The sequence below is a fragment of the Amphiprion ocellaris genome, chromosome 15 (assembly GCF_022539595.1).
Source record: "Amphiprion ocellaris isolate individual 3 ecotype Okinawa chromosome 15, ASM2253959v1, whole genome shotgun sequence".
NCBI classification, from domain to species: Eukaryota; Metazoa; Chordata; class Actinopteri; family Pomacentridae; genus Amphiprion; species Amphiprion ocellaris.
In genome coordinates this window covers 6,811,686-6,835,330 of record NC_072780.1, presented here as the reverse complement: position 1 = coordinate 6,835,330, position 23,645 = coordinate 6,811,686, and the positions used below count along the sequence as shown (strand labels likewise).

Genomic DNA, 23,645 nt, shown 5'->3' with positions numbered 1-23,645 from the left:
GGTCCTTGAGGGTGTTCTGGAGGACCCCCATTTAAAAAATCAGGCAAGTTTTAATGTCACCTCGTTTTACTGAGTAAAAGACATTTTAAAAGTGTGATCACAGATTTCATTCTTGCTGTCTTTTCACCTATACACTTGAAGTTTCTTTGGGAATCACATATAAGTTGCTCAATTATTATTTTCACCTACAAAATACTGTTGAATGCACTTCGGTGTCTGAAATAAGATTCATGTATGGATGAACTTACCAAACTCTCTAGGTACAGCTATGGAGTAGACACAGGTCTGTCCAGAAGTATAGTTTCTGGGGAAGTTTGGAGACAAAACAGTCCCGTCTGATCCTGTAGAACGACTTCCACAGGGAGCTGGAGATTGATACACAAAAAGCAGCGCAACAAAGAATTATATGCAATGAACAAACTGTTGAACTTGAATATATTTAACCAGTGTGTGTATGTGTGCAGGGATTATTTATTCTAACTTGTATTTCACCTTGACAACTTGGCAATGCCCTGTTCCATCCAGGTCTGCCATCATCTCCCATACTGCAGGTTAGTGTGGAATAGCCCTAAATAAAACAAAATGAAAAAAGTATTAAAAAAACAAAAACAAACAGAAACATTTTACTATAGGAAGCCCAATCCACCAAACCAACCACCCATCAAAATGAGCCAAACAACCATCCACCCACTCAATGAAACAACCAGCCAACCAGTTCTGTCCACCCATTCTATCAATTATACAACCAACCAACCAACCAAATAATCAATCAACCCACCAACCGACCGACCACTCAGTGAACCAACCAACGAGCTCTGTCTACCTATTTTACCAATCACACAACCAACAAATCAGTTAAAAATGCATCAAGCAATCCAACCAACCAATCAACTAACCAACTAACCCACACTACATCCAATCAACCATCAAGCACTCTGCTGTTTGTACCTGCAAAACGTATCCTGCTTCACAGTAGAAGGTGACAGTAGAGCCCAACTTATAATCGGATCCCAGCCTGGTCCCATTCAGAACCACTCCTGGGTCGAAGCAAGATTCCCTCAACTTGGCTGCACAGAGAGAAAAAAAAAAAAAAAACACAAGTGGCTTAGACAGAGGATGAGGCAAAGAAAAAGCGACAGGCACACATGAATAATAAGACAAATTAATAACAGCTAAGTCCCTTGCAATAATCAAATGAGGCAGGCATTCCGTTGGCCTTTCTAACAGTCTGTTTGACATAGCTGCTTTTGCCAAGATGGAGCAAGAATGATAACTTCATCCCCTGGCTTTTGTATGCTACATGAACCTTGTAAATTATGGCTTTGGCCCCCCTCCCAAAAGATTACCGGCCACCCGCATCAACTTAAGCCTTAATTCCTGAGTCCACATCAAGCTAGTGTTGATTCTTTTCTGCAAGAGAATCAAACTCACACCTCCTGACAGACTGTTTCTACAGACATTAATTCAGCAGGGACTTTATGTGGAGAGCATTCCTTCTTTTTCATCTTGAAATCAGCATGACACACACTCCATCATCAATGCAGAAGTTGCTGCATACACATGTGCATTGAAGTCAATAGTTTTAACTCAGCATGAAAATTCAATATTTCTAAACACATTTTGCAGACCTCCCGTCAACGTGAAAGACATGTGAAACATCTGTTTTGTTAACTGTGAAAACCTTAAAGAGTAATTTCCCATGTTACCTTGTTTACTAAAACACAGACAGAAAAAAGCCCCCAGTGCAATCATCTCAAGCAGAGTATATTAAAATTATTTTTCAACAACTGACAGTTATAAAGTGGCTGTAAAAAACCTTCCCAGCTGGAACATGTGCCTACTTTCTGTTTTATATCTTTTCATCAGAGAAAACTGTGCTGAGCCCCTTTTTCTCCAGATATAAACTATTAGATACTGAAGAAAAAATGGCAATGTGCGTTGCTCTTTTTAAACTGAACTGGTATTATATTGTAGATTGTAATCACACTGTTGGAATATTTGTAGGCATATCTCAACCTCCCTAAGAATGCAAACTTGTTTTGTACTTTGGAAGTTATTCGATCAGTGTTCGTTTTAAACATGGAAGGCGGGTCTATTGGCAGAATATTTTACCTTTGTATTCCAAGTGAAAGCCAGTGTAAGAAACAGACCCATCACTGCGGAATGCTAAATGCATGGTATTTGAACTGCTCTCTATCCGCTCTGGGAGTTTGCTGTCCTGGAAGCTTCCGATGAGAGGACTGTTGCTATCTGGACCATCGTAGATGTACAGGAAGTCATAGTTTGGCTCAATGTTGAAACTGCAGATGGATGAAGAAAGGCAGAGGCAGGGGATAAGTATTAAGAGTGTGAAATTCAAGGTCTGCATCAGCGTGATGGTTTGCAGAATTGCTTCTGTTTATGATTTATACAAAAAAAATATGTGGTGAGAGTTTCTGACAGTGATGAGAGCTGAATAGATTTTCATTTGAGCGCTGAAAGGTAGAACTTACAATTGCCACTTGTTGAAAATTCCACAGTTTTCAAAAACAAGACGACAACAAATTAGACTGGCAGTTACAAGCCCTTTATCATCGGCCATGCTCATTATTTTCACAGAAAACTTTTGAAAAGCACAGCTGAGGTAAACTGAACAGCAGACTAACAGTTTACCTGATGAAGGCCAGCGACAGAACGTAGTCAGAGTTGACAGCAATGAGCCAATCACAGTCCTTTGAATGAGGGTAGGGATGTGGGTAGTTGGGGGAGAGTATAAAGCCACTGGAGCCGGTTAGGTTTCCTCCACATGGAGCTATGATGGAAACACAAGCCAAAAGGATACATATGTTTTAATAAAGTCTTAAAATACCATTGAATTTAGATATTCTCTCTAGCTCACCCATGCAAGATGAAAAACTAGTCTTCATTTATTTTTAGAGGAATTTAAGTTTAAAGATTTTCCATTCAAAAGCAGTAGCATCGAGATATGTGGGATCAATAAACATGATCTTTTATGAAATGCACTTCCATAAGTCACTAACAGATGTGTGCCTGAGTCGGGTACTGCATCCTAACCACCTCCAGCTGTGTCCGCACAACATCTATTGCAGGTCCCTATAGAATATATGGAGCGAGGACTGCTCACCTATGCAGACAGGCGGGCTCGGCTGCCAGTAGTATCTATTATCCACTTGTATACAGGTTATTTTGTCATCCCCCTGGAGCTCGTATCCCGGGTCACACTGAAAGGACACTGAATCCCCCGGCTCACGGCCATCTCCACTACGACTGCCATTCATTGGAACACCTGGGTCCCTGCAGGCTGTAGCTACCGAGCCTGGACAGATAGGGGAAGGGGACAAAGTGGGAAATGGAGGAGAAAAAGGAGAGCAATTAGAAAAAACTGTGTCACGGCAGATATGTATTGCTATTAGGCTAATACTTTATCTCACTGCTAAAAACAGAATCTAACTAACTTATTATACTCCGTTATTGAATATTTGCAAAGGTAATTTCTGGCTGGTTAAGTTATGTTTTTAAAAGCAGAGCAATTATGGTAATTCTGATTCACTCTCAATTATGTGAAATGATGACATTTTTAACAAAATGTAGATCTGTTTGAAATGTATAATATATCCTTAAGTGGTCTTTTTGAAGGCCCACTGAGTCTAATTGTTGATGAATATAAACACATCAAAGTATGTCTGTGAACTAAAACACTACCCTTCTATCACAACTGTTCTTATTTTATCAGTGTTTTTAATCATAGGCATCACTTACTGGAGAACTGAATAGCAAATCCTGACTTGCTGATGTAGAAGTCCGTCTCAAACTGAACAGTGACTGTATTCAGAGTAGAGTGGATTCCCTCAGGCAGCAGAGACCCACTGAGCTCTGCCAATGACATTTCATTCTCAGGTGGTCCATCCCAAACTTTCAGCATGTCATGGCTGGCTTCTGTGTCGAAGGCCAAGAACTGGAGACTGGATTGGAAAAAAAGAAAAAAAAAGGGCAATGGTACAAACATTATTTCTTCATTAAATCAGAAAACATAAACAAAGCAAAGTCCAACTTTTCAGAAGTTAAGAACACAATCTTGCGAACAAAGGGTTTATTTTTTCCATATCTTTTTTTTTTTTTTTTTTTAAATTCTGGTGTATATAGCATAAATTAACCTTCTGAACCTTAGCTCTGTTATTTCTTGGCATCTTTTGCTCCTGTCATATTTTTCCTCATTGCCTATCCTGCATCTCTATAGAAACAGCACAACCATGGCTGGAAGTACATGGGACTCTGAAATGTCTTTTGTGCAGTAGAACAAAGTTCCAGCACCACAAATCATCAAAGGCTGAATTTTTTTTAATCACTTATTTTACAAAAAGTCCCCAGTGTTACGACCCTGGAAAAAAAAAATGACTTTAAAGACTGTAGATATTTTATTTCTTTTATCTTTAGTGTTTCCGTACTTGCTTCCTATTTGTTCTGTGTAAACACAGTCTGCAGTTCATCCCAGTTTAGCTGAAAAGTCCTTGAATTTGTGTCATGTGACTGTTACTCACAGCTGAAACACGGTTGCGCCAAGAAGCACATAATTTTTTGTTTATTTCTGGATATTTTTCGACTGTGTCATGCAGAATGAAGTGATTTTTATGAAATATCATGATTTTAGGCTTAGATTTGATTATGCTTCCCAATAGCACAGAGTATCACAGACGAATACTTCAAGGACCTTTGGAAAGTTGAAAATCTGATGATTCTTTATGTTAGGTCACTGGTGTAACTTTGCATTTCTAAAGACAGCATGTCCCTTGATCACGCCAGTGGGTCAGCAGAGGGTTCAAATGTTTCCAGGAGCATATGAAATTTCACAACAAAAGTTACATCAACTGCTGATCCCTCCTCTGATTTAAATCAGTAGTGCCATATATAACAAAAAAAACCTGTTTGCAATATACTGCACTTCTTTGAATATTCTACAAAAGTGTTAAACTAGGCACTAAAACAAATGACACTGACATTTTAACTTTAACTATGGGATTGCTCAGGGGGTCCACTTTACCTCACAATATTTCCTGAGTCCACCTCGATTGTCCAGGTGCAGCGAAGGTTATTGTCGTAAGGAAAAGGGTATCCAGGAGAGAGAATCCGGCCTGAAGACTCGCCCTTAAACCGACCACCACACTCCGCTGTAGGTATCACACACACAAGGAGGAGACATTAGATACTGCTTATCACACTTTACTATAACTTTGATTAGCACAGCTGTGACAACATCACAAACCTACAACTGAGGCCTGAACAATGTTGGATTGATGCGTGTTTAAGTGTGCATTTTCGCATCTACGTGAAGCATGACAAGTCAACCATTCATCTATCTGTGGCAATTGTTTATCAAAGCAGTCAGATCCACTCGGTGCACCTCAGCGGCCACTGCGCTGTGATTAAACGATCACCACGAAGACGAATGGATTAAGAAAGAAGCTAACTCTCCTCCTCTGTGCCTCTCTGTCTTCCTCACTCTTTCTCACGCACAGAAGATAAAGAGATGAGCCGGAAAGAGGAGAGGAAGAAGAAGAAGAGACAATGTGCTGATCCTGCATTTCTCCCCAAAGAAGTCACTACACATTATATAACAGAAAAATAATTCCCCCTTCTCTCCTTGTCTCTCTCAGTTATATATTTTCACAATCTTCATTCCCTCTCTGCTTTGCCTCCCTCTCCACGTCCCTCCTCCCTCAGGGTCCCCTCCCCGTCATCACTGAAATATATTATCTTGGGTAATAGGAGTGATATTAAGAGTTGGGAGACGGTGAAAAGACAGAGAAAGAGGAGGCAAAAAGAGAGAGGCGAAGGAGAGAAACCAAGGGGGGTAAAGAAGGAAACACTACAAGTGATAATAATAAGAAATATAATATTAAGACTGGAGGTTACCTGAGGTCACGGCGTGTCACTGCTAGAATATAAAGTCAAAGAAATGCAGCCAGTGGTTTTATGAGTGTTTCATTATTGATAGAGAGAAGGAGAGAGACTTATTAAGCGGAATTCAAAATCATAAAGTTCAGAGGCGGGGATGAAGGAAGAAAGGTCCGTAAAACGTTGGGATTGGCTGTAACGCTTAAAGCTCCCACGTTGCTCATGGCAGCAACAGCCATTTTGTTTGTAACTTTGTGTAGACTTAGGAATTGTTTGGGTGAAATTACAGGATGTAATCACAACCAAAATGGGAATGAATGTGAAAGGACTATGTATCCAAATAAAGTCAAAATAACATACAAATCAAATAATTTTAGGTATTACATACTAATATACCAGCAAATGTGTGTGTCTGTGTGTGTGCGTGTGTGTGTTTGCAGGCCTGAAATCACACAGCCCATTATTGACTTGTTGACATCAATATTTGGGACTGTAGTGTTATAATTTCCCATCAGTTAGAAGCCTTGGAAAATGAATTAAAAAGGCAATAATGTTATAATGGAATATTTAGAAAGATGTCAATACTCAAAGGGGACTTGCTTCCCAGTATGTTTTATTGTTTCCCTAAAATGGCCCATGCCTTGATGCAGTAGTCTGCAGCGAAACCCAATCGATCGAAACAAGCAATTCTTACAAACAGGGTTGTCACGTAGCCCTTCATGGACTCAGGATGACAAAAGTAGAGGTTAAAAGCTAGCAAAGAAACAAATACATTGGAAAGAGGTTGGATTTCTGTGTATTTGTGTGTATGTGAGAGCATATAAAGCATGTAGCAGAAGACTGAGGGGACATGAGGACAGTCACCAGAAATAGAAAGGAAATCACCCACTGCAACAAAGGAAAGACATCCGTTGGACAGAGGGAGTCCAGGTGGTCCGATCCTGAGCAAATAGGCTTTTCATTGAGACTTTAAAACTACCGCAGTGTGTGATATCCTGAGAAATCAAGAAGGCGATTCCACAGGAAATTGGCCCCCATTTGTTTTCTTTCCAGATTATTGAATGAGTGTCTTGTAAGCAGAGACTTTGCATAAAGCATCAAGTCACTTTGTACTTTTATTATAGAGCAAAAACCAAGTACAGTAGTGCTTCTCCGTGCTAAAAAAAGGTACCATCTCAGTCCTGGGTAAATATACATTTCAGCTTGAGAACAGTGTTTAGAAGTGAAGAAGCAGCTTCTAATTATGGTGATATTTCTTCCCTGGACACATCCATATTTTTCTGCATTAACACGATAGCAATATGCTTGACAAGTATTGGGCTCTGTGCAGCTATTCCAGTAAATACAAGAATTAATAGCTGTGGATAGAAGTGGTGTGGAACAGACACCACACGGCGCAAAATGCAGCAATATCACAGAAAGTCAAGGCAACAATGAGCCCTCCTAGCTGCTCCTTCTCAAGCTTATTAAAGAGCCTTATTCAAGGTTCAGAGCATAATGTGTGTGCACATGCCTTTGTGTGTCTGCATAAAACTGTGTGTGTCTTTTCAATAAGGCTCTAAATGGCTTCACATAGCAGCGGACGTACCTATGCAGGAAGGCAGAGGGTTGTCCCAGGCTCTCCTTTCACCGGTCATACACTTCAGGGTGGAGGCCCCGTGCAGAGTGTATCCGGGCTCACATCTGTATGTGATGCTGCTCCCGGAGAAATGACCTTGGTCATTGACCTTGAAGCCAAACTGAGGCACGCCTGGGTCCTCGCAGTGAGACAACTCAAAACCTAGAGAGATGCGAAAGAGAGAAGTGGCTCTTCACAGCGTGCACTTTTCAAAGTACTCGCTGAGGGACATCTGAGACCCACAACAGAGAAGAGAATTAGTTTTATTTAGATGCACAGCAATATTTCCGTCATATCTGGCACACTCAAGTATCCTGCTTACGAGCCTGCTGATATCACAGATCCTGTTAAGCTCTCATCCCGATTTAATAGGAAAACTGAAAAAGATACATGAGACATACCATTATTCGGAGTGATCCCGGAGCATGGATATACCTTATCCAATTTAATGTTGTTTTTTCCACACTCTGTCTAAGCTCAGTTTCCATGGTAATATTCAGAATATTCTGTTTGTGCACAATTTGGAAGCGTGGGATATGAATAGGTATATAACTAGCTTATCCTTATGAGACCATAACCAGGATTTGATCTACGGCATTACCTGGAAGACGAGGCGCGCCAGGATTTGAGTTATCTCCTGGCAGACTGCTGTAGGTGCACGGCTAAATCCTTAAAAATGGCCATTTGGAAAGCTGCACTTTTACCACTGAGCGGCGTAAACACATCTGTCACCATCCTGACATATAGTGTGAATGCTTGCCCATCTGAAATTGTTCTCTGTTTGTTAGACATGTATAAGAGAACAAACTCCCATGCATTATTCATCGAACCACATCTCAAGAGTTTTACTGAATTATAGCCTTTATATCAGCATAGTGACGCACAGTATCACAAATACAAACTGCTGCGGCAGAGTTCTTTAAGCCAATGTCTTTTGTTTCAGACGGCAAACTTAAATCTGTAAAAGGATGAGGAAGGCGCAGAGGTGGAAGTTAGTCATGCTGCAGTCTATACACACACAGTTGAGAGACAAGGCAGCTTCAAAGTGCTACGCAAATCATGCTATGCTATCATCCTGCATGACTTCATTTAAACAATTAGACTTTCTAATTCCAGCTATGCATCTAGGCGGGCACTGCAAATCGTGGGCATGCCTTGGTGAACATCTGAACACACCTGTAACACTCCATCCTACACTGAAATCACAGCTGTCTGAAGGTTCTGTTAATCAAATGTGACAAGTTTCTTGTGATCATCTCAGTGGAGGAATTTACAATAAGTTCTGTGATGATTTCACAAATGAGAACCATTTAGAGATAAATTGATTCAGTAAGTATGTTACATTTGTCAGGAATTAGTAGCGTTGCCACGTGGCATTTGACATCTGAACCGATGTGACTCAGATACTGACTAACTTTTACTTCTGAGCACTGTCTTCGTGCATAATAGTGAACCTGTTTATAGCAAATAGTTATATATACTAGCATCAGATGCTTCTCTGTGTTAGGGATGTGATAGTTCATCCTTAAACAATTTAGGGCATTTAAAATAAAACAAACTGTGCTGTAAGCTAAGACATAATTGCACATATAAATAAAACTGTTGACATTGTTAGTACAACATAACATATGATCTACAAGCTAGTTATTGATCGTCCCACCTTCCCAGTCACAGTATGTGTTACTACTACATTTTACACTACATGTGTTCTGTATTACACAATTTTAATACTTTTCAGGAAAACCTACATGTCTGCATGCTTCTTTTGCCCTTATAAATTTGTATAAACTGCACCTTAGTCCAATTTACTCTTCCTGCAAACCATTTGTACATAAGCACTTCACACTTTTCATATAAACTTGAAGAATGTTGCTATTCTAACTAATCAAGAAGAATACTTAAATTGGAGTTAATTGAAGCTAATGTCTTGACATTCCAATACCTGTGTTTTATATAAACATATATTTTTGAACTTTTTACATTATGGATTTAACAAGATTAGGTTGTGTGAATATAAAAAGTCTATACTAGCCATGTCAACCACACACTTACTTGAGTAGACTAGTTTGAATCCTTCTCCTGTGCTTTCCGAATCACTGTAAAATTCCAGCCAGAGATGGTTTGAAGTGGAAATCAGTGTCAGGCCCAACATGGATGATCCAGTGAATGCTCCAAGAACATGGGCCGTGTTGTCTTTACCATCATAAATCTGGAATAGTAACAGCACAATGCACTCGTGATGCAACATATATAAGGACCGAACAGGAACAGTATGTTTTTTATCATCCCTGATCTGAGTCAGACATAGATATCAAGCAGGAAGAATGACATAGGAATCATCAAATATGTGTGAGCCTGTTTTTACCTTGAGTATATCGCCTTGGGCAAGATGAAAGGTTCTAGCAGAGATGTTGATGCCTTTCCCAGCTTGCACCTGGAGTTGACATGAAATCCAACTTATCTTTACTGACAAGCGCAGCAGACAACATGTACATGCAAAGGTTTGAAGATGGCAACCAGTTCCACAAAATTTCATCATGACTTTAGCACTTTTCCCAGCAGAAAAATTTGAGATTCATTACTGACCTCTCTTAAGCCTCACAATCTAAATCCACTGACAGGTTTAAAAGGTCTACTATCTTTTACACACAATTGCCAAAAATACATCATTGATCAGAGCCAGAAACTGTAAAAACTTTCCAACTGTCCTTAAACTAATCATGTCTGATGGCCCATTCTATTGAAAACCTAACCAAATCCAAGCTTAGAATTGTGATATTTCATCAAAATTCACGAGAAACTCAGCTGCAAACAACATTAACATGACAAAAAAATCAGGGACTTTAAGGCTTAAATAGGTTGAACTACAGACTGTGTTTGCACAAAACAGATAGGAGGCATGTTTGGAAATAAATAAATAAAACATAGAGGTACATTTTTGACACCTTTACTGACACTTGTGGGGAAAAAAATGCTGTACATGCCAATTCAATTTTTTTCCCTAATTTTTGTATCATGAAAAAACAAAGCAATTCAACTTTCCTTTTGTGTTTTTTAAAAATATATATTTATGGCATATAAGACGACATTTCTGAGTTCTTTCTTCTAGCCATGGTTGTGCTGTTTCCATAGATTTGCAGGACTTTGCAGTGAAAAATGATCCCACAGTGAGTAACAATATGAAAAGAGCCAAAAAATGCCCAGAGGTTTAAACAACTGCAATACACAATGAGCTGTTTTTAAAATTAAATAAAAACACACTTGATGTTCAAGTATTCAAAGATAATAAGTTTTTTGTTGTTTTTTACCTGGATGCTGTAGATGCACTCGTGGTTGTTATCGTAGTTCATTGGGTAGTTTGGAGAGAGCAGAATCCCTTCATTATTTATAACTGAAGAACCACACTCCGCTGAGGATGAAGACAGAAGCAGGGAATTAAAAAAGCAAACAATATTATGGAGACATGAGTTAATCCTTAAGAGTTTTATAATGATGCTTTGGGACTCGGTGGAGGAGCTTTTGTTAGACCAGAAAATGACCCACATTTATAACTTTTACTTGATAAACACAACAAAACACTATTTTTTTCTAGTTTATTTAGGTCTCTTCTGGCTTTTTAAAGCTGTTAGAAGATTAAAAAAACAAAGGTGCAGCAATTACAGAGAGCACAGACTGACCTTAGAGCGATGAAGATTTTTTTAATCTAACAGAAAATGATGATTCCTTTTTTATCATATACGTTGCTGAATACTTCTAATGATTACGTGTGTGTACATGTTTGTGTGCATGAGAATAATTTAACAATCCTTTTAAACATCTGTGCCATCAGCTGTCAACGTCTGTGGAGGAGAATGAGCAGCTAGTAAAATTCAGAAACTAATTTACCTAAAGAGACCTGCTCTGTGCACTTCTCACATGTGCCCTCTATCTACAGTATCTATGTCCCTATCATCTCTTTTTTTCACTCCCTCTCTCTCCCATTCTCCCCCTCTCTGTGTCTGTACTGGTGTAATAGTCATATTACAGCTGTCATATCATCAATAAATCACCCTGCTATAGTTTCCATTTAGAAAATTACCTCTCCACCCTCTCCCACTTTCCTCTTTACCTCCCTCACTCCTGCTCTCTCTCTCTCTCCCACTCTATGAATAGAGCCTCCTTTACCCTCTTCTACTTCAATCAACCTTCCTCTTCCACTTCTCCTGAGTTTTCACTTTTTTTTGCTCCTTTTATCCTGCTCCTCTTTCCCCTCCTACTTCTGTCTTCTTTCCCTTCGCAAAACGGCTAAATATAAGATAAAGTCCAGAAATAATAAAAGATTAAGAAAAACAAGCCAAAGGCGCATTTGAGTTTTGGAGACAGCAAAGGACCCTCCTTTGGTGCCTCTCCAACTCCCTTCTGGACAGTACTTTATGAAAACAATACGTCTGACCCGCAAGGAATTTAAAAAAGCTGCATATAAAACCACCAGCACAGCACACCAAAGCAGTACTTACAGCCTGCAAAGTACTTAATTAAAATAACAATAAACACTCAGGCTTAATGTGCCTTTGCATTATTAGTGTAACCACAAAACTCTGAAGTTTGCATCACTAATATATTAGAAAACAACATATTGTAGGTGTCCTAATCTGTCCTCTCCTCTCCTCTTCTGTTTTGTGCACCACATCGTGCAGCAATGCAACACAATACACAGGAACTAAATATAGATAAGTGCACTACACGACAGAACACCGACACACAACACCACTCCCACCTCTTTGCATTATCAGTCTTGTCACGTTGATGACAAAGAACCAAAGAGGCGTGCTCTGGCACTGCAAATATCATGCCAAGCTGAAAATAAGATTGGAGTGTAAAACGTCTCTCACATGTAATCTGAAATTTAAAAAAAAGTGATAGAGTGTAACTGTTTTATTTGTAGAAGTGGATGGTCTGAATTGGCTTCCTGCACCAGTACTTTCACACTGATTATGTGCAAAACAACTCATCTTATGAGGGAAGTGCAGAAGCGTATAGTGTTGTTTGCTCCTTTGCTGTGTGTTTTTGTTATTGCCTCTTATTGATGCTACATCTGCACTCAAATCAAATCTCATTTTACGCATTTCTTGCTTACAAAGACCCTGAGGTTGCAGGTACATGATATTGATTCCCATGGATAAACTCATGCTTTGCATTGGACTTCTCCTATCAATTGAGGGGCAGGGGGCAGCCATTCTCTGGAGACCAGGAAGCAATTGTAAGACAAGTGTCTCAGTCAAGGACAATCACTGCAGTACTTCTTTTATACCTGGAGGAGCCCAACACAAACAGTGAGCGAGGAAAATATCATCACAATCCTGTCTATCTTTCTTTTTTTTTGCTAGTTAGGGTAACTTTTTTCTTGCTTTAATAGCACAAACTTGAGTTTTAGTCTAGTTTCAAGGTGCCCATTTGTTAGCTACAAGTTACACTCAGAGATGTTTTCAATAGGAAAACTCATTAAGCATGTGTGACAGCCCAAATTATGCTCATTACTGTAGATGTTTTCAAAACCTACTGAGAAACCCATCATTTCACTCACTTTCCCCTTGAGCTTATTTTCTCTTGCCTCTGTAAGTTAATGAATTAATTATCAAATAATTGGTACAATTCATGATACACAAAAATTTTACACTCAAGGTGAAACATTTATAACTCCAATTGACTGACTGTCACTGCAGTTCATGTTGCCTTGAGCGCATGGTTGAAAAGTTTGCTCTGCATTCTGAGCTTTGTATGCACTTAGAATTAAATTTGATGTTACGTTGTGCATTGCTGCTTGTTCCACTCTACAGCAGGTGCTACGCTGCTACAGTTAGATGATGTTAGATGAGAGTACAATATTGTGCAGGAAACTACTGTAAAGTTGGTCGCATGTTACAAAAGTCCAGACTGTGTCCAAACTCATCTAGTCAGAAACTACATGTTGAAAATATTATACAGCTAAACCCTGCTCTGGCATTTTTTAGTGACAAAGGTCTTTTTCATATACCTCATATCATATACTGGATATATATAGTCTGTGCGCCTCCCAGACCTTCTTTTGTTTTTAATATTGTGTTCTGTCTGGAACTGTCTTGAATTCATCATTTTGTTATTTCAGCAAGCGCTGAGAAACATCTGAGAACCAGTGTTTAAAACCATTCTGAGTCACAATTCTGATAATGATCCTTACAGAAAAAACTCATAATTATAAGGAGTGATACAGAAATGTGAAGAGGACAAAAGTTTCTGTCTGCTAGAAACTTACGTTAAAGAAAAAGCATCATTGGCATTTATTGATCATCTACTAATTGACATGTAGCTTTTACTTTGTGGAAGTCCTATTCAGAAAAGTTTAAAAAAAATAATCTTGGAAGCTATTAAATGAATGACCACACATGCTCTTCTTCTGTTGTTCTATTATATCTCGAAAATGTTTTTCTCTTCTTTCCATCTGTTCCTTTATCATTATGCTGTACCATCTAATTGACTCTACTAGTGATAAAGAAAAAAATTCAGAATGTTACAAAATGTATCGAAAGTATCAACAGTAAAAGTACAGAGTGCAGAAAATGATGCCTACGTTACATAAAATGCTTCTCTATTGATGTAACTGCAACATGAATTGCATTTTACACCTGTAGATGTTAAGGTTCAGTTTATTTCAACAACTTTATATACTGTTTGGTAGTTTATTCTGCAGCTCTGCAAGATGTTTTCTACAATTATGGTATTTGTACCATCACTGCTCTGTAAGAACTACACATAAGCACAGTTTAACATCCCTGTCCTCAGCTTTATGACACATTTCCAGCTAATCCAAGAGGGGTGTTAAATAGTTTGCTTAGCTTAAGAATTAGGAGAATTTTCTCAACCCATAAAGACACACTTAATCCTTTACTTTATCACAAACTCACAAAGTCACCATCTGGACATATGTGGTTTTCAATGGAAAAGATGGGTATGGAAAACTGCAATCTGTTAAGAAGCAAGTAACTAAACGAAGTAGTAGTCTAAAACAGAAATACTCAAGCACAGTATATACAAGTACCTCAGATTTGTACTTAAGCACACTACTTTCCATTGCTGGAAAATGGAAATATTTCTTGAAGGGAGTGTACAGCTCATTTACTGTAGTGATATCAAGAGAAGAAAAACTAACCTCTACTTATTTCTATTATTGTTTACAAACAAAAAAACCCAACTACCCCACACCAATGTTGAAATGTGACAATGATATTAATACAAGTAAAGCATTAGTAATATTATCACGTACCGACACATCTAGGTAAAGGAGCGCTCCACATTCTCCGTCCGCCTCCCAGACAGATCAGCTCTGGCGCCCCCTCTAGTCTGTATCCCATATTGCAGGAAAAAGACAAAGTGTCTCCAACACCGAAACTGTAGCCGTTTCTCCTGCCGAACCGAGGCATTCCAGGGTCCTCGCATGGCTCCAGTGTGTACTCTGCAGGAGAAAACAACATAAATCTAAATGCCTATCGAATACATGGCTCAAAAAAAATAACACACAATGGCTGATTGCAGTGAAATTATCCTTTTCTATGCTTCTAAGCAAAAAATAGATCCAGAAGTTCAGCTTATCTACCATGAACTGTACATACTATAGTATAGTGCATATTTGCTTAATACGTGCACTTAATTCATTAAATTTTCTAAGTGTGGCATAAGTGCCATTAGAGAAAGTGTGAAATCATGCAATTGGTATATAAAGAAAATCTTCTCTCAAGAGTGTTAATTCAGCAAATCAATACCCATCACTGAAATCCGCCCTAATAACTAAAATAAGGCCAACATCATCATCATTTAATTTTAGCTGAGAGAAGCAAGGACTTCATGGCAGTGATCCGTCTCACTCTCGGTGAATAAACCCTTTCAAATAATTCAGTAACTCCTGGGATGAAAACTTTTGGAAATGAAGTCCATTAAAAAATAATCTTTGCAAGACAAATTATGCGCAAGTGTGAACAAACATCTTACACAAACTGTGAGCGTGAGCAGACACCAGCGTGTGAATTTGTTCAGCAAGTGTTTAGCAGAGCACAACAGGAAATTTAGTTTCAGTGGGCAAAACCTGATGATGTGATGTGTTTTAAAGTGCACTGCAGGATGATACACCACGTTGGCAACTCAAATCTCTGCTGACACCTCCCATGTGTTACATTCGGACTATCGGCTCATGCCATGTGGGAGGCGGTTAAAAATGTCCCTCAGAGTAGAGTCAGCTTCAGGCGATCCTTATTTCCAAGAGAGCACTGAGAGGGTAGTTAGGATCTTATTGATGGTGGGGCAGATGGAACCTTGAACTTTCTGCTCTTAATTCTTAGATCTAGGAAGGTAATGTATTGATTGAGCGACGCTCGTGATTTTATGTTTAGTCATATGAAAATGAGCTGAGTCGACACTGATATTCTGTGTCGGGGAGGACTTAAGGTACTTCAAACAGGCTATAAATGTGACTAAACACATAGATCTATGACTGAATCAATCTTGTACTGAGGTTAGCAACTGATGTTCATTTGTCTTACACTATATAAGGCGAAGCACTCGGTAAGTCCTTGAATGAACACCCAACAGGGATTCTTCTCTTCATGGATGAAATATTAAATTGGATCTGACTCATCACACCGAGTCTTAAATTCTTCAGAGAATAATCAACTCTCAAACATCCAAAGAGAAATTCCACACACAAAAAAACCCAACCATAAATTGCTATAGCATTTGTAATTTGTACAAATTCTCCGAGCATAGTCACTGGCGCTATGAGAAATCCATCTCCAGCTTTACTTTTTTAATTCTTCTTCTTTCATGGCAGACTGCATTCATTTTTATGTTGGGTAACCTCTCTCAGTTGTTCAGCTTTTTTCTTTCTTTAGTGATTTATAAGATCTTGTAGGTAGTCCTCGAAGCCAAGGGTGAGAGCTAAAAATTCACTTAACACAGCAATGGCCTGCTTTCATATATGACCCGACAAGACACGTTTTTGAGGAGACAGTAACTGAATAAGACACTGCTGAATCCTAAGATATAAAAAGTTGGGACATGAAATCTGGCTGCGCATCTGCTTATTTAAAGCAAGCTGTTCACCCATTAAAAAGAAAAAAATGCCTTCTCTGCCCCAAAACTACACTGCAGGCAATTTCAAAAATAGCTTTTAAAGTAAAAAGTCTTTTTAAAAGGTGTTTGCTCGGAAGTCTGGATGTGCAGCGCAGTCATGGCTGCTACTGGTTACTTTCCACTGAAACATCTCATGCCAGAGTCTTAATGCAGTGGTGATGCAGGAGCTCTGGATATTAGAACAACTTTTGACACTGCTGCACCACTAAATGTACTGTGTGACTGAGGGCCTTACAAAGGAAGTGGGTGGTTATTTGTGAATCAACCCTGGAAACCCCTGAGACTCTGACTTGTGGCGTTCCCCAAAGCTCAGTCTTGAATCCCTTTTTGTTTGCACTGTATACACTTCATTTTGTGGAGGTTATTGAAGATTTAAGGAGTAGCTTCACACAAGATGTCTAATAGAGAGACAGCATACCTAGACTGCAGAGTCAGTAGGTTGAGATTTCAGTGTCTTGAGCCACTGACAACAGCAAACAGCTGGAGTATGATCAGTGCAAAGCTCAGCACACAGGTTGTGGAAATACAAGCACGATTATTACACCTGGTCCAGTGTAAATGTAGATGCTGTAGCATAATCACTTTCAAAAATTAACAATTAAATGTCATTTAATAGTCAAAACCTAAATTAAGATATGGGTGACAAATAAAACCTTTGATTACACAATGTAAGATCTCTCTAACGACATATATGGAACCTAGTTTAGGTCAGTATCACCAGCCTTATACCACTGGGTTTCTCGTAACAGGACTTGTACTTGCTTGGAGCTAAATGAGGCTGTACTTTTGGGCTAGTGGAACTTCCAAATCTTAAGATGTGTGGACACACTGCACATATATTTTTATTAATGAGAAGCAGACTGCGATGAGGTTCTACATAAATGAACTAAATTACATTTCTTTCGTAACTTTACAACTTGAAGTAAAGCAGTGACTTCTAAACGAGCAGAAACCAGATTTAAGAGACAGTAATTGTCTGCTCTGTTTGAAATGTTGCTCAGCTCTCTTTTCTTTAAAGAGAGCTATAATTTCACAGTGAAGTCTTAGATCCTCCTTGCATGAGTTTCCATGGTGCTCCTGGTGGAAGTCGCACTTAACGGTATTAATATTTTTATGCAAAATTCATACTGCATGTTAGAATTTCAATGTTTTGAATTTAGTCTGGTTTTGACATAAAAACTTCTCACAACTCACAGCGCTTTTGTTTTATTTCAGTGTCTGAATTAAGAGGAAAATCAACTTTTTCAAGAGACTAAACTGAGACTTTGTTCGAGTGTATTTGCGCCATGTGAGTATGACTATATTCAAGTGAATTACCTGAGAAAGTTATGTTGAAGCCTTCATATGAAATGGAAAAGTCAGAGATGAATCGTAGCTGGGCTTTGAAGTTGCCATAGAGACCGGCATTGATGTTGCTAGGCAACTCGTTGCCAGTCAGGCGAGCCAGTGGTTGCAGGAAACTCCCGTTCTCAGTAACCAAGAGGTAGTCGTGTTGATCCTCCAGATGAAAAGAATTGAACTGAAACTGGACTCCTGTTTGAGGCACACAGACAGCTAAGTTTGAAAACAGAAAGGAAGAGAATCTCTACAAGTTTGTTTCATTCTTAGACGACTCAAGCATCTCCAAATATAACCTGTGTGAATCCTTTTACTGAGTGAGCATTTAAATTGCTATGATAAGAGATTAAAATTGCTAAAAATATTTTAACATTATTTGAATTATAATCTGTTTTAGACAATAAATGTACAGACTGTAACCAGACAATTGAAATATACACTCTGGATATAAACTATAAAAAGCACTAAAGATTCCACGTAATGCAAGTTTGTGGTTATAGCAAAGCAGTAACTGAATTACTGAACTTGCTGTATCACTTGGTACTGTCTCTCACTCTGTCTCTCTCTATCAAGAAGTGCAGATCTGTGTGTATCTCTTGCCTTTCCCGTGGCTGACTTCAACAGTCCAGGTACAGTTGAGAGATGAAGGGTAGCTGTCTGGATAGCCTGGACTCAGGATGGTTCCCCAGGGGCCTCTAACATCGCCGCCACACAGGGCTGGATAGATTGAGAGAGACAGAGTGGGAGAGAGAGAGGCAGAAGGAGAGCGATGAGCAGAGACAGGGGACAGAGGCAGTGAGAAGGTTAGCATCAGATTGTTGATAGCTAAAACAGATAATGCTTCCCTGTGGACCTTTAATACCACTTCTACAGCACATACACATATCCACACACAAGAGAGGGAGAAGCAGACGGATGGATACGGAGAAAAAGTGAAGAAGGTGGGAAAAAGACAGGGTAACTTCTGAGTAAGAAGCTCTGAATGCACTGCAAGCTGCAAAATGTGTGCCCTTTCACGCATTGGGGAACGGGAAAATGTTTCACTGAGTATTCCCTTACAACTTCACTTCACGTCAGATTTTTCTGATTTATTCCGCCCACTCTTGCACAGACGTAAAATAATGACATAAATAATGTAAAAGCTGGCACACACTGTGCTGGAGGTATAAATAATGCATTACTTTTTTGTTTATATAGTTTAATGTCCTTGAAGATAACTAACACCTGATGATGATTAACAGCATGGAAGAGTCTTTTACTGAAGCTGTATAGTAATGTGGAGATAAGCTAAAACTTTCTGTTAAACACAAAAAAAAATGACTTTAATTGCAGTAATTAAAGATGTCAATTATGCAAACTTGGTTTCAGTTGTTTAACTTTGCTAGAATTGCGTATAGATGGATTTGCTTCGGATTATGTGGCAGCTATGATGACAGTGACCAGAATTTCCTGCATGGTCAAAGTGTGACATGCTCACAAACACCTCTTGCATATTTAGCGTCAAACTCTGGATAAGCAGTGTTCAGCAGAGCTTTCTATGGATCTTTAAAAGAACACTGTTGTGCAGAACAAAAGTCGCTTTTCTGCCTCATAATAACTTCAAGCTTCAGAATGCATACTACTAATTTAATATCTTCCATATTGTGGTGATTTATCACAACTCCACAATCTTATTTCAGAATACTATAATGTATGGGTCGAATATTTAGAATTAAAAAAATATTTAATAAAAATTGACTTATTTAATACCAATGACAGTCTCTAAAACACCTAAGCAAAAATCCTTAAAAAAATCTAATATATGCAGTGGATATGTTGCAAGATGAAGAATGTGTGAGGAAATGAAGTTATTGGAATAAATGGAGTTGCTGCCTAAAACTAAAAGTCTCTTGTTATATAACAAGTGACCATCTGGACAATAAGAGTAGTTTCTTGTTATTGTCAAGTGTGAGAGAATTTAAAACCTTATTTGCAAGAACTGCATTGCTTTGGGATGTACAGTCTCTCAGCTCCAAATAGTTTTGAGTCAGGGAACTGAGACATGAAATAAAAAAAAAAATGCTAAGAAACAACAAGGCCAGACTATTATTTAAGCTGGTTTTCTACAACACTAATGCTGGATAATGGCCACATTATGTGCAAGAACTGTAGAATGCCTTTTGTCTCAGGAATCGTTTTTTTTTCTGTTAAGTTTGATTTCAAGGGATTCAAACCAGTTGCATTCAAAGCAGTAGAGCAGGACAACTGCTTCTTAGAGGCTACTTAAAACATTTTGATCCTCACAGTACAGCCTCAGGATGACCCTACAAATTCTGCATGTGGTTCCACTGCACCCATTGCTGTGCAGTAAGACCCTGTACTTACACAGAGATGCTCTGGGCTGCGACTTGGTTCTCAGGAAGAGCTTGGAAAGTCTATTTTGCTCATGCTATGCATACTAATGCATGCATATGTTGCAAGGTGCTTCATTTCTGCTCGCTTCACTTGGTACATCTTACAGTGGGCTGGCTGGCCTGTCATTTTCTCTTACAATAAACCTATAAAATGCCATAACATTACCTCAGAAGTGCAACGGTGGCAGAGCTGCAGGGAGGGGAAGGTCAAACCTGTAAGTTCTGCTGTAGTTTCTTTGAGCAGGACATTTTACAAAGTATGTGGGAACAGAAAACCAGCAACTCTGACATCTGCAACCCTGATTACAATCTGCACAGGCTCTTTCTTTTTGCTGACTGCTGCTACAACCACTGTAACGGGTGAGTCAGAAATGGTGCTCAAACCACAACAGGGCATCAGTATCTTCAACCGTTGTGGTTTAAACAACACCAGCATCCCCCAAAACAAGAGGAGTGAGGAGAATAATTTTAATACTAAACAAATACAGAGATGCAAGTATGCCCACACATATCCAGCCATATTAAATATTAATTCTTTTTTGCCAGGGAGCTCTTTATTTCAAATGCCGAGCTGTATGAGAAATTTTAAACACTGCTTTGCATCTCTATATCTGGTAGTTTCTTTCTTTTTCTATCTCACTCTATGCTGTTGGATCTCCTTTAATTTTCGAATTTCTCCACTTATTTGCTAGCAGGTCTTTCAATTCAATCTGTCTTTCTGTATTTAAAATATGCTGATTCATTTGACTAATAAGTTTAATTTAAAATCTAGAATTGTGTCTGGTTGGTGTGATAATTGTGTCATTATTTCTTTCAAACCATATTATATATTTCATCAAATGTAGGAATGTAGCTTATTTTCTTGTAATATGTAAGTATGAACAACAATTCCTTTCTGCGAAATGTGTCAGGGCTGAGTTTGCTGCCTTTGTTACGTCTTGCTTGAATTTATTGTGTACCAGTTGTCAATCACCAGGGTATTCCATTTCTTACCAGCCCCAGCAGCAAATAGTTCCTATATTTGTATGGGTGCATATTGTGTAAACATCATCTAATGGCATTCTGCCTGCAAATTCCAGGCAGCGTGCTTGATGTTTATATGCTCAAACTGCCTCCTCGGAGGAAACTGCTGCCAGTCCCAGGAACTGTGCAATTCAAATGTGGTTCGCAAGCGAATGAGCCAACGAGCAGAACCAAGCAAGCCACCACAAAACTGATGCAGCAATGCAGCATCTTTCTTTCCTCCCTCCTCTCCTGCTCCACCATGATTGCAAAGAGAGAGAGAGAGTATTAGAGACGGTGGGGGAGAGAGAGACATGTTTCCTTCCCCCCTCTCCTGCTCTGGTGTCCCCCCCCCAACCCTTGATTTGAGAGAGGAGGTGACAGCCAACACAGGCTCTCGTCAGCCTTAGCTCGAAACCTTCTTGTGTTCACGGTTCACACAGGAGAAGAGGTGACAGGAGGCACATGGATAAAAGCACCACACACATAGATCCAGGCAACAGCACACATGTATGGATACAGCGCACCGAACACACACACACACACACACACACACACACACACACACACACACACACACAGTTCTTGCCCACAGATGTCTAATCTTCTCCTCAAATCATCCCCTATCAGCCACAGCAGCCTTCACTGCAAATTGTCCCTGTGTGTCTGTGTGTGTATGTGTGTGTGTGTGTGTGTGTGTGTGTGTGTGTGTGTGTTTGTGTCTGTGTGCGGGTGTGTGTCTATGTGATTCAACCAGTGGTTTTGTCGCAGAACAACATGTGATTCAGCTCCCCGCACAGAGACGGCAGCTCAACTTCTGATCTTTTCCACACACCTCATTCTCTTTGCGTCTACGGCAATGGATAAGGCAGATAATCTATTTTGGTCTCAATAATGTTTTTTTGCCAGGTGGGTGGAAATAATAATGGAGGTGTGGACAGATTTTTTAAGGGTGGATATTTCAGAACTGCTCATTTGACTGTAAAATATCAGTGGATATCATTAGCAGGACTGCAGTCAAGCAGACCTTGTGCTATGTTGTGCCCTATACTCCTGTGAATAGCATCTCAATCAGTAAAGACAAATGTTTACTTCATTTATTGTACCATATTGGTATCAAAACTGATGCTAAAGATAAGGATTATACAATGATGTACATTAAAACAAAGCAAATATTTCAAAATTATGCATATATGAGGCATATAATGGCTGTTTCTCCATTCATAGATAAACAGGGCAGTCAGGTTAGTGTGGAAAATGCCCTTATTAAATTTAAACCATGTTTATTATGATGAGAATAAGGAATATCTGCACCTGTAGTCCATTATTGGCACTGCGACCTGATTATGAGAGAGAATGAGGATGTGCAAATTTAAATGAACTACTTTTCTGATTTATTCTGTAGTGAAAAATGGGTTTTTCTGTTCCAAATTAGAAGCTCCTCTGAAGTATTTACCATCACATGTCGGTAAGGGGTGGCTCCACCAGTGGTTCTTTTCACATACAAGTGGCTCCTCATGGCTCAGTCTGTAGCCAGAATCACAACCAAACGACACTGTGGACCCGATGGAAAAATCCTGCCCATATCGGATGCCATTGACAGGGATGCCAGGGTCCAGACAGGAGTAGCTGTCCACCGTAACACCTGATGGGAAAAAAACAGATTACGTTTTGCTGATCGGCATTATCTAAAACTCACAGCTTGACTCTGCACATAAAGCGCCATGCTGTGCAATCACGGCTGTTTGTATTTCTGCAGGTAATGCAGGGTCAGCTTATGAAACTGTGTCTGGTGGGCTAACAGTGTGCACACATCCTAGTAGTATGATCAGAGACATACAGTGAATCAATTTTATACACATTAAGTGCATGTGTGTTCATTAGACAGGCAGTAGAAGCAACATAGGCAGCATTATTTTTAAGTCAGCTTTATATTCGTGAAAGTATGTTCATGTGTTTATAACTTACTTTCATATAGTATTTTGAAACCAGCATTCGACCGGCTGTTATCGGTGGTAAACAGCAGATATAGAAAGTTGCTGCTGCTGAACAGGAACTGGGGCACCTGGGTACCATTAAAGGAGCCAACCAGAGGAGACAGGAGGTTTGGTCCATCATGAATCTCCAGGAAGTCATAACCCAACTCTGTCTGGAACCTGGGAGAACAGAAAGCCAGAATTTACCATTTCTTTGATCACAACTTCACTGCTGATAATTATTATTACGGGGAGCATGTGAAGTGTAAGAAGCCTAATTTTTAATGA

The 23,645-nt window shown here is 39.3% G+C and overlaps 1 protein-coding gene across 2 annotated transcripts in view; it reads right to left on the bottom strand.

The window, feature by feature from the left end:
• The window catches only part of csmd3b (CUB and Sushi multiple domains 3b), a 349,486-nt gene that overhangs the window by 64,779 nt on the left and 261,062 nt on the right, over nucleotides 1-23,645 (bottom strand). For both annotated transcript variants that reach the window (XM_055017938.1, XM_055017939.1), the window contains exons 19-35: nucleotides 23,350-23,537; nucleotides 22,838-23,026; nucleotides 18,587-18,703; nucleotides 17,966-18,181; nucleotides 14,790-14,978; nucleotides 10,819-10,919; nucleotides 9,876-9,944; nucleotides 9,563-9,719; nucleotides 7,481-7,672; nucleotides 5,039-5,165; nucleotides 3,760-3,962; nucleotides 3,125-3,316; nucleotides 2,653-2,791; nucleotides 2,113-2,300; nucleotides 949-1,067; nucleotides 493-568; nucleotides 249-365 (exon numbers count right to left, since the gene is read on the bottom strand). In XM_055017938.1, the coding sequence (XP_054873913.1) occupies nucleotides 249-365; nucleotides 493-568; nucleotides 949-1,067; nucleotides 2,113-2,300; nucleotides 2,653-2,791; nucleotides 3,125-3,316; nucleotides 3,760-3,962; nucleotides 5,039-5,165; nucleotides 7,481-7,672; nucleotides 9,563-9,719; nucleotides 9,876-9,944; nucleotides 10,819-10,919; nucleotides 14,790-14,978; nucleotides 17,966-18,181; nucleotides 18,587-18,703; nucleotides 22,838-23,026; nucleotides 23,350-23,537 (2,579 nt within the window). The remainder of the gene's footprint in view (nucleotides 1-248; nucleotides 366-492; nucleotides 569-948; nucleotides 1,068-2,112; nucleotides 2,301-2,652; nucleotides 2,792-3,124; nucleotides 3,317-3,759; nucleotides 3,963-5,038; nucleotides 5,166-7,480; nucleotides 7,673-9,562; nucleotides 9,720-9,875; nucleotides 9,945-10,818; nucleotides 10,920-14,789; nucleotides 14,979-17,965; nucleotides 18,182-18,586; nucleotides 18,704-22,837; nucleotides 23,027-23,349; nucleotides 23,538-23,645) is intronic.